This window comes from Quercus lobata, chromosome 4 (genome assembly GCF_001633185.2).
Source record: "Quercus lobata isolate SW786 chromosome 4, ValleyOak3.0 Primary Assembly, whole genome shotgun sequence".
Taxonomy (NCBI): Eukaryota; Viridiplantae; Streptophyta; class Magnoliopsida; order Fagales; family Fagaceae; genus Quercus; species Quercus lobata.
In genome coordinates, this window is record NC_044907.1 from 17,665,621 (window position 1) to 17,677,756 (window position 12,136).

The following is a 12,136-nucleotide window of genomic DNA, read 5'->3' on the forward strand; positions in this document are numbered from 1 at the left end:
GGTGTTGTTAACGATTCGGTACCTAGTGTTTATTGTAGGAGTTATTATTTATTATTTAGTAGAGTTTGGCTGGGTTAATGTAAGTTATAAAAATGGCTCGGGACTGCTGGCAACTTTAATCTTGGATAAAATCTTTTGTTTATTTTAAATGTTAGCCCATTATTTTTTGCAAAATCACTCTATTAAAATGCGACTTGATTATTTAAAAAAAGTGAGGCAATTCTAAATATGGTCCTTTCCAACTAACTTGGATTCAAATCAATGTAAATAAAACTTAAGTTACTTTTTTAGAAGAATCTAGACTTAGTTAAACTATTAAAATAACCTTAATTTTCAAATAAAAAACTATTTTAAACTTTGAAAAAATTCATTGCTTGACCTTTAAAACTACATAGCTTTTTCTTCAATTTAGAGCCCTCTCTCTCTCTCATATATACACTAAATCTACTTTAATCTCTCTGGCTATATGCTTTGTGTTGTTGTCCATCAGTAGACCCATTTTACAGTATTGTCCATTAGTGGATCCATTTTACAATATACTTCAACTCGAAGTTATTTGTATACTAAGCTCCTCTTTATCAAGCTTAGCTATTGTAGTCTCTTTTTTTTTTTTTTTTAAATACTAAGTATTTTAACACACACACAAAGGGTGAAAGGAGAAGAATTTAGAGAAACTAACAGTGGTATATATCCAAAAAGGCCTAATTATTGTAGTATTTGAATGCACAAACTTGTTGTTTGCTTTATGCTTGCACTGTACTTTGTTCTTTGTGTTTATATTATTATTATTATTATTTTTGCTAAATAAATACTTTATTTCTTGCAAAACAAAGAGATACAATTCAGATTGGGCCTGTGACCATCTCGATCCATAGCTTGACTAATCAAAGGCAACAGATTAGAGATGGGTACTAGCCCATTCCAATTCAAAAGGGCAGCCCATCCAGCTAACAGATGAGCTGCTTCATTACCTTCCCTACAAACAAAAGAAAATTTTACATTATCAAAGCCTTTAGCTAAATACAAAATATCCTCCACCACAATCTTAATGCTCCAATGAGGCGCTGTCACTTGATTTCTCAGAGACTCAATAACATTCCAAGCATCACCTTCTATCACAACATTCTAAAAACCTGCATCAGCTGCTTTTTGAATAGCCAACAAGGCTGCACTAGCCTCACCAAATAACGGATTGCTTGGAATCCTTTGCTTTGCCCATGCAGCAACACAGAAACCTTCCTAATCTCTACCCAATACTGCCACTGAGGTTTTTCCTTCTCTAATTGCAGCATCAAAATTCAATTTTATCCAACTCAGTGGAGGCGATGACCAAGTATAATCCTTAGAGGAATTTTTACACTCCAACTTCCAAGCTTGCTTATGATCCTCAGAGGAATCACACACCTACCTTGCAAGCTCAATAGGGGCCATTTTGATTCCCTCCACCCGACCTTTATTCCTGCACATCCAAACATGATCACACATAATTGCTGCAAATAATTGGAACTCTTTAGAAGCTTCATCATCTAGAGCCAGAAAAGATTTTGGGTTAATAATCAACTTCACCCAATCTACTATGGATATAGAATCCAAAGTATTTAGCCTCAATGGCCATGGGCTTAGGAGCCAAACTTGAGCTGCCCAGTCACAATGCAAAAAAAAAATGCTCCAAAGATTCTAGAGACTTTCCACACAAGTGGCACTCAACTGAGATCTATATTTTTAATAAATTCATATTTAAAATAGTTACTTTCAACTTAATCCTTCTTTTTTTTTCATTCTTAAGTAAACTCACCAAAATAGATTGAAGTGGACCAAATGAACCAAGTGAATCGAGAGGACCAAATAAACCAAAATGGATTAAATGGATCAAAGTGAACCGAATGGACTAAAATGCTATGCTTATGTGGCTTAACATGAACATAGTAACAATAAATATTGCACTTCAGTTTTTAGATATTATATAAATCATTATTATTATTATTATCATAATTTGTACTTTGAGTTTATCTACCTTGTTCTTGTTTCATGCATATGTGGCTCATATCAGTTATTGGCAATCGAATTGCTTTGCATCATCCTATCTTTGTAGATGGCAATTGTTTGTCATCTTATGAATTAGTGTATATTAGAGAGTGTTTATGAAAAAGGTGATTTTCTCTCCAATGCTAAATTAGGAGTTAGTCATGATAATGACCTACACTCAACAAGTAGCGATGTTGATGTAGTGAAGATGATTAAGCGTCATTAAGCGAAGACTTATATTTCAATTTATATTGTAGGAGTTTTTCTTTTTTTTTTTTTTTTTGAGAAACTATATTGTCGGAGTTAGACTATCTTCACAAGGACCATTGCTACCTTAAGTCTTGATCTTCACAAGAACAATTGCTACCTTAACTCTTGAAAGTTAACAAATTAATCTTTGGAGTCGAAATCAGTCTAACATAGTTACACCATTCATTGTTAGAACTATCCGTTAAATTGAAAAATTATAATATAAAAAATAAAAATAAAAAACGTGAGGTAATTCTAAATTTGGTCGGTTTGAACTAACTTGGATTATTGGATTCAAATTAAAGAAAATAAAACTTAAGATATATTTCTAGAAAAAACTAGACTCAATTAAACTAAGACAATTTTAATTTTCAAGATAGTATTGCTTTGGTAATCTCTCTCTCTCTCTCTCTCTCTCTCTCTCTCTCTCTCTCTCTCTCTCTCTCTCTCTTACTCAGATAGTGTTGCTTGGGTAATCTCTCTCTCTCTCTCTCTCCCACAAGAATACTAAATCTACTTCAGTCTCTTTCTCTCTCTCTCTTTTTTAAGATACTTCAGCCTCTCTAACTATATGCTTTGTGTTATTGCCCATTTGTGGATCTTTTAATGGACAGAATGGATCAAATGGATTGAATGGACCGAAGAAGATCGAAAATTGACCAAAATGATACACACTAATGAGGCTCAATAAGAGTGCAACACAATAAATATGTACTTCAGTATTTAGATATTATTATATAGATTATTATTATCGTTATTTGTACTTTTTTATTGTATGGATTATTATTATCATCATTTGATTTTTAAGTTTATATACCTTGTTCTTGTTTCATGCATGTGGCTCATATAAGTTATTGGCAATCGAACTGCTTTGCATTATCCTATTTCTGTAGATGGCGATTGTCTATCATCTTATGAAATAGTGTATATTAGAAGAGTATGCATGAAAAAAGTGATTTTTTCTCCAATGCTAAACCGGGAGTCAGTCAAGATAATATGCTTAATAAGTAGCGATGCTGATGTTATGCAGATGATTAGGCGTCATTACGGGAAGACTTATATTTCAATTTATATTGTCGGAGTTATACCATCTCCACTAGGACCATTGATGCATGAGGCAACTGAGAGAAATACTAATGAGGGCTAACAGTGATGATGAGAATGAATGGGCATGATTCTAGTGATGGGGATGAGGTGTAGGATTTGGCGTTTGATGAAATACCTGATAGGAATGAGGTTGTTAATACTGGATATTAAGTGTAGAAGGACTAGTCATTATAACAGAACCAATCCTTTAGAGGGAAAGTCAAAGGCAAGGGAGGAGGAGAGATAGAAATATTACTATTATACTTTTGGTTATGCAATGTAAATGATATACACGTCTGATAGTGCACCTAACCCAAGTCAAGTAAGTCTACACTTGAAATAAGCATGTATTACCATGTTTTATATTTTTATGCATGTTTACTTATGCTCTTGGTTATGTAAAGCGGTGATATTCACCCCCTTTTTTTGTGCTTGTGCAGGTTGCATGGTGAAATGCTAATTTTGAAGCTGCAAGTGCACCTAACCTGTAACAAGTAGTCCTACTCATAAGCATTCTATAACCATGTATTATATCCTGTAGACATGTTTATTTATGCTCTTGGTTTTGCAAAGTGGTGGAATCACCTGCCAGATCTATTCAAAACATACAAATTTCATTTTTCCATAAGTGTATCTGTGTATGAGGTTGATGGGAGGATTTTAACGTTGCAACATTGAAAAATTTAAGACATTTCTCAAGTCTCATCTAATGGCTATTTTCCTAAGCTTAAGTTATCTCATACATATGAGCATCATTAGTGTATAAAAATGAAAAAATCTACTGCTAAAAATGTAATATCCAAACATTTCAAACCACTCCAGACTTTGGAGAGTACACCTGTAGCAGATGGAAAGAGAATCCATATAGCGCATACAACAGTCATTGGCTAACCAAAAACAATATCTTTGGCTGCCAAATCCAGAATATCAGCACAAGAAACAACTCTAGGGCATAATTCTTCAAAGCTCTGACTTGATAATGTTGATTACACCAGATATGAACTTGAGAGCAGCACCATCATTGAACCTTTACCTTGTATGATTTATCAGGCTAACAAATAAACTTTTCAGTCCTGGCCAGCAAGTAAAGATCATAATTCGTGATGCAAAGCATAAACGTAGCAACTTCCTCAGAGACCAACTCAATTTTTTGATGATTCAGAAATTCTACTAGCAAAAAACAACTGATACTACCAGAGATGCTTATCCCAAATACAGATCAATAATCAAACAACAGTATGCAACACATGTTCCATACAGAAATAATAGGTAAAGCAAATCACCAATAGAACAAGCCACACAAATTTGATAAAACAAATCTATATTTAGCACAAATGAAAAAAAAAATTGCTGAACCAGCATCAGAGACTCAACCAGCAACTAACAACCAACCTAAGCTAGCAGCATGAAGCTGCACTACCAGTATCTCAGACAAAGCATCCAGCAAACATAACTACAGAACCAACTTCTAAGGGTTCACTAAGACAACCACATAAGCTTGCTAACACAACCAAAGAAAAGTGAGTTACAATTGAACCTTAGATGTCGTTAATGCTGTTTCCTCTCAAGAAAACTACAAAAAGCAAGAGTCATACAACCCAAAAAACTCTATAAAACTGCCACAAAGGAAGCATGAAAAATTAAAAAGCAAATACCAAAAGCAACAGAAGTAGAGCCAACAGCATGAGCATGACAAATAAAATTAAATTAAAAAAAAAAAAAAAAAAAGAATACGATTTTACCATTCAAAAAGTGTGGGGCCTTTTGGTTAAGTGTGTTCTTGTCATATCCATACCCATGTCAACCTGGAAGAAGATGAACAATGAATTATTTTTATTATTTTCCTTTTCTTCCCTTAAAATTATCAAGTTTAATGCCTCTACCTGCTGCAATTGTTCTTTGAGTTGTAAATTTTCTTCCTTAAGCTGTTGAACTTGAACATCATCTACTATTGCTGTGAGTATACAAACATAGAAAAACAAGCATTCATTTTAGATATGAAAGAATAATCTCTAAGTGAACAAAACTAAAGTCAACACTAGTCCAATAAAACGGAATTTAACTTACCCCACAGTTGTTCTCGAGCCAGTATGTCTGCTGTAGATGGACGTACAGAAGGATCTTTTGACATCAAGACCCGGATCAATGGGATAAGATCGGGATACTTCCAATCGTCAGGAAAGTCAAGAGATTTTTGCAACTCGTTCAACTTTTCTATCCTCATCACTTCTGTTTTACTGGGATACAGGAGTCCAAAGAGCAAGACTCCAAGGCTGTAGATATCAGACTTCTGCGTAATCCAGGAATTCTTCGTCGCTTCTGGACTTCTGTAGAAATGGTGTCCGTAATCATCTGAACTTTGTAACCCAAATTCTCCGTCTTTGACTTCCATAAATTTTGCTGCATAATACAACCAAGTTAGAAACATGAAATAAAAAAAATTGGTGAACTAAGATGTATTCATAAAAAAAAATTAAAATAAAAATTCATACCTAGTCCGAAATCTCCAATTTTCATTTGCTTCTCAGAATCTAAAAATAGATTCTGAGAGCATATATCTCGATGGATCAAGCCTTGACTATGAATATAGTCTAAGCCTTCGACAATTTGTCGAAAATATCTCATAGCAAGCTCCTCGCTAATTCCCTCTCTGAATACTGTTTCCAGCGTCTTTGGACAGTATTCCATCAAAATATAAATGCAAGACCTGGAAGGATCTCTCTTCCCACTTGAGTCATCACTCGAACTATCAAATTCCCCAGCAAATTTCTCAAAATTGTAACTGTTATCACCTCGCCAAACCTGTACAAGCAAAGCATGTGTTAGTAATTTTTTTGTAAGTACTAAATCTCTATTAAAGTAGAAGAACTATCCCATGTATCTCAACAGAGCCTAGAAAATGAGACCATTCAAACAATTACATTATAAAAACTGATTTCAGCTAATCAACAGAGACTTCCACACTGTCAAATGTACAATGATTCCATTCCCTCCATAGGCTCCACAATTGGCAAAAAAGAGCTAGATTCCAAACAAAGGAAGAAGTTTACCAAACTAATTCCTCTAACCTGAAAGTAGTTCAAAAAAGCTATTTTCTCTTTAAATTTAAGCCACAGCCAGTACTCATCTCAAACATTTACCAAGCCTCAAAACACATCAAGCAAATATTATAAACCCCTAATATAGCCAAAACAAATTAACAAGACAAATCCCCCAATAAAGATATTTGCCACACATAACACTCTGGATTTGCCACACATAACACTCTTCAGACAGAAACACCATGAGAAAACTAATTACACAATTTAGGGCATTAAAAACACCAAAATCAGTTAGGCAAATTTATTTTTATTTTTTGATAAGTAATAAAATCTTATTAGCAAATTCATCAATTACACTGGGAGTATACTAGCTGAAAGTTAAATTACAGTTCTAAAATTACAAAGATCAATAAGCTCAGAGAAGTTTGAAATGAAAAAAAATCCCCAAAGCTTTCATCCACTCTAGCAAAGCCTTCAAAAATCAGTTAGACACATTAGCCATTGTTTTGGTTGTAAAGCTAAATCAGAACTTTAAAACAAATGAGTAATACAATAAAGATCACGGAAGGAGATTCCAATTTCTTCATTTGCTTGTAAGAAACTAATAAACTAATAGATTTATATCTCTTTTGTAGTATCTTATGCAGAATCTATGCCATCACATGGTTATATTTTTCAATACCTGATAGTAGCGAATGACGTGTGGGTGATCCAAGCTAGCCATAATCCTAGCCTCCCTGACAAACACATTGTAGAATACAAATTCATCACTAAAAATTCATTAAAAATTAAAACAAACAAAACATCAAACAATAGAGTTTATGTGCTACAAACTTATGTCCTAATAAACTTACTCAAGGATTTTTTCATCATCATCATCCTCTTCAATAAAAATCTTCTTTAATGCATATTCATGTTGATCTAACATATTCTTGCATAAAAAGACTTGGCCAGAACTACCTTCAGCTGCAAACATTTAATACAATGTTACAAAATAAACTATTAATAGCATCTATATAACAACACTATAAAATTTGCATTACCTATCCCTCTCAATATCTCATACTCAGTAGCCGCAGAGAAAAAATTGCCATGATCTTCCATAAAAAGAAAAAATATATAGATAAAACAAGTTTTAATCAATAATTTCTAAAAAGGAATTTACACAAATTATAATCAATGCGGGAGAAAACAGAGTAAGAGAGAGTAGAGAGAGCAAAACAGAGAGCGGAGAAAACTCACCGGATCTGATTTGTGCCATCGGAGAAGTCAGTACGATCGGAGAAGACACTGAGAGAGCAAAATAGAGTGAGAAAGAGTAGCGAGAGAGATAGCGCAAAAGAGAGAGAGCAGGGAGAACTCACCTGATCGGTGCGATCGGAGATGAATGAACAAACGTGCGATCGGAGAAGACACTGAGAAAGCAAAATAGAGTGAGAAAGAGTAGCGAGAGAGAGAGCGCAAAAGAGAGAGAGCAGAGAGAACTCACCTGATCGGTGCGATCGGAGATGAACAAACGTGCGATCGGAGAGGAACAAACGATGTCAATGAGATAGCAATATAGGGTGAGAGAGAGAACGAGCAAAAGAGAGAAGAGAGAAACTCCGAGAAATGGAAGAGTGAAAAATGATTTGGCTTTGAGCGGGAATGTGTATGAATTATAAATAGTAGGAAAAAAAATTAAATTAAAAGAGGTTGTTCAAAAAGAAAGGAAAAATGAATTTGGATCGGGAATGGGCTATGTCATGGGCCTTATTTCCGTGTGTGTGTCCAATCTTAATGAGATAGGCTAGGGTTTGTGAGAAATAGGTACAAAAATTATTTACACCAAGGATTAAAAATTAAAATTTCAATATCTATACTATATACTAGTATATATATAAGAGGATTTTTCTATTTCAACTGAACTTTTGTGTTGTTCAAAAATAACCATGAAATGTAACTTTATTTATAAATAAGGTCATAAATGTCGAATTACAAATTTCATTTTGAATTCAGAAAAAGAATTTCTAAAATTTAGGATTTTTTTCCCTTCACATTCAAAAAAAAATTACAGTTTATCTTTATAGTTTATCTTTTTTATTTGTTTGAAAAATAAAAAATATATATTTTAAAATTATAATAGATGCAAATTATTAACATTTACCTAAAAAAAAATAAAAGAATATAAATTGGACCGAACTAAATCAAGAATATGAATTAGCTGATTTCAATAGCTCTGCTAGATTTTAATTATTATAGGTAAAATCCAACTCACCTAAGTACTTAATAATCAAGCCCTAAAAAAAGTACTTAATAAATAATCAATGAATATATATATATATATATATAACAAAAATACCCCTAAAATCTCTAAAATTGCCAAAATACCCTTAAATTAGAAAATTACCAAAATGCCACCTAAAATCATGTAAAATAACCAAAATACCCCCAAACCCTAAAAATGACTAAAATACCCCTAAACCTTTTAAAATGTCCAAAATACTCATAGAACTTCAAAACACCCACAAAACCTCCCAAATGATTGCAATACCTATATAAAACCTAAAAAAATGACCGAAATACTTCTAAAACCTCTAAAATGACCAAAAATAGCTTTGAAACCTCTAGAATGATTTCAAAAAATACCCTAAAATCTTTTAAATGACTAAAGTACCCCCTGAAACCTTAAAATGACAAAAAATATTCTTGAAACCTCTAAAAAATGTTGAAACCAAAATTTTTGCTAGGGGGATCCAAGGTATGTAACACATGTGGGTGAAGTTCCACATTGAATAATGATAAAATGAACGAGTGGTTAACATAACATATTTGAGTTCATACCATTGAGTTTATGCCTTTTGGGTTAGGTGTGTTTTTACTATAACATTATATTAACTACCCAAAGAATCACCCCTAGGTAATCATCTCCCCAACATTTAAATGGAGTGAAAAAATAAAAATAAAAACAAAAAAGTAAAATAACCGCCAGCTATAAAAAGTGAGGTTACTTGATTTTTTTTTTTTTAATTAAAATATTGAGTAGGTCTAGATAAGAATCAATAAAAACTTTGTCAAATTTTTAATGTTAGTACTTAATAGTATTTCTATATTATATATATATTGGCTTGTGTTATGTGCAAGACCTGTTGGAATGATGACATGTGATAAAAAGTGAACACGTGTCACCATCCCAACAGGTTATATACGTTGTATGCCATGTAATCTTCTGGCTCATTTCAATAGTTCTATTAGATTTTAATTGATTTTCTTATTTTGTACTTGGACCATATCAACTAGAAGATTGTAATTTTGAACTACTTGATAAATTATTTGGTACTTTGGGTAGACTACGGCAATTATGTCCAATGGTCTATCCACCCAAAATGAATTCCTCTTGTCTTGCTGGTTTCGACAAATCTTAATCACATAATACTAGGAGAACCAGAGATTTAGCTTGGGGTGAACTTATGAAACATAGAAGTTTAGGGGGTGTTTGATAGTGTATTTTGAACAACAATTTTCAGTGTTCAAACAACATTACATGTATTTTCACACATTTTTTTATCCACGCATATTTCAAAAAAATACAAAAAACGTTACTAGAACAACATTACCAAACGGCCCCTTAGAATTCAATAATTAAAAATATGCTAAAATTGAAGACTAAATATACTATGAAAAATAAAACTAGCACCCCTTTAATGTTAACAAGATATTAATAAATAAATAATACACAAAATTAGAACTTTCCCAACTCAACAGAAGCAAAAATTGAGGACAAGCTAAGACATTCATGACTTTCCACAACGGTAGATGCTCGACAAGTCGATCAGTAGGAAAAATAGCTTAGTAGTTCTTTCTTTCTTTCTTAACTTTCTAATTATGTGGTCATGGAGAATGAGGCACATTAATGGCTAAACTTTTCAAGATATACATTAGTGAACATCTTGGAGGGGACTTAAAACTTAAGCTAAAGTCACATGAATGAGCCTAGTATGTGTTTATAGGAGGTTATCTACCTAGGAAGTAGGAAGTTGCCTATTGTGTTGGAAGTAGTCCAACCATTATTGTATGAATATCATGCATTGTATTTGCCCATAAATATCAATGAGAAATGAGAAGTGTAGAGAGTGTTTTGCCTAGGACATAACACATTGTATTCATTCCTCAATCAAATAATCTACTAAGAATCTCATCTACACTATAATGTCGCCCAAATTCACTACAAAGCTGCTCAAAGGTATATCACGCTTAGCAGTGGTGAGAATCTTACCTTTACCAAATGCATCTTGTTTATGAAGTTGAATAACCATTAGGGTAACCTACTACTTCCAATTCAGTAGTTTTATTTCATAAAATGCTATCAACCAAGTCATTGCGAAGATTCCGCACAAAGAGTCCAGAGGGTACGCAAAGATCGCATCTTTAAGTCCCCATCAGCTTTCCGGGTATCGTTAGTTTTCTTCATTATATTTATAAGTAAACTTGTAAAGTAGTTACAACATTGTACTAGTTATACCCTTTATATATATATATATATATATATATATATATATATATATATATATATATATATAATTGTGTCTTTTTATATATTTCTCTTAGTTAGAGTTGTGGAGTATTTGTCTTAAATAATTATGGGTTGGAATTCAATTCGGAAAGATGTGTGCTTTGTTCCTAAAAATTGTTTGAATTGACATTTAGGGTCTGTTTGGATATCGCTTATTGCTCAAAACTAAAAATATTGTAGCAAAATAATTTTTAAACGTGTGAATAGTGCCTTGAGGCCCATTTTTAATTAAAATTTTGCTAGAAAAAAGAGGTTTGAAGGTCCCATAAACAGTGCACAAAACCCAGGTTTGGATGCAAACACTAAACACGTTTGCTATCCAAACGCACACTTATTTAATTTTATCATCTTTTCATGCCTTCAATGGTTTTTAATGATCCCCTTATTATCCAACTCTTCTTAGTATCATTATGTGCTGAATTTTGTCTCCTTTTGTAATCAATCATAAGAATTTTAATTTTGGGAAAGTCTTCAGGCTTCTTTGGGACTATCTTTAGTATATTGTTAATTAATTTTTTTCATTGTGTAATGCACCCCCAATCCTTAAGGGAGAGTATTGTTTCTAACATAGTTTGGGTAATGATTTTTTTCAAAATGAAATATTTGTTAGAAAAGTCAGACTCATAGTGTGAGTGGGCATAATCTTGTTTATTGCATTTATACAATCTTCCAAAAGAATTGCCATTTCTTGAAACATTTAGGAAGGTTACCAACTTAAATTGAAGATTGAGTTATATAGTCAACTAATATTAATCAAATTTGAATGGCAAAACATAGGTGCTTACTATCTCAATATACTAAGGTTTTGTTGCTTATTAACCATACTAAGTAAAACATTGTTCTTTTCATATGCATATACATATACACATATGTAGACATACACACACACACACACACACACACATATATATATGAGTTTAAATTCAATATAGATGTGGTGTAAAATTCTTGTTTTACTCCCTTCAATCCAAACATACCACATCAACAATTTGAACATGCCATGTCAAAATTGCACACACTAATAAATAAAGTGTGACACATCCAATTAAACCTCATCAAGCCATCAAGCTCTCTCTCTCTCTCTCTCTCTCTCTCTCTCTCTCTCAACCTTCATGGCTGACCACGAGAGCTACTATCCACCGCCACCATCCCATTGGTACCCAAGCTCAAACCATGAGAGAAT

At 32.9% G+C, this 12,136-nt stretch overlaps 1 protein-coding gene across 1 annotated transcript; it reads right to left on the reverse strand.

Annotated features, from left to right (window-relative positions):
• Positions 1 to 4,119: 4,119 nt before the first annotated feature.
• LOC115987974 (eukaryotic translation initiation factor 2-alpha kinase-like) lies at positions 4,120 to 7,897 on the reverse strand. The gene is made up of 10 exons (XM_031111590.1): positions 7,891 to 7,897; positions 7,644 to 7,691; positions 7,445 to 7,498; positions 7,256 to 7,367; positions 7,084 to 7,138; positions 5,853 to 6,162; positions 5,428 to 5,760; positions 5,244 to 5,314; positions 5,103 to 5,165; positions 4,120 to 4,433 (listed from the first exon to the last, which is right to left on the reverse strand). Exons 2-9 carry the CDS (start codon positions 7,660 to 7,662, stop codon positions 5,106 to 5,108), a joined length of 1,014 nt encoding a protein of 337 aa, XP_030967450.1. The 5' UTR covers positions 7,663 to 7,691; positions 7,891 to 7,897; the 3' UTR covers positions 4,120 to 4,433; positions 5,103 to 5,105.
• Between the last annotated feature and the right edge of the window lie 4,239 nt (positions 7,898 to 12,136).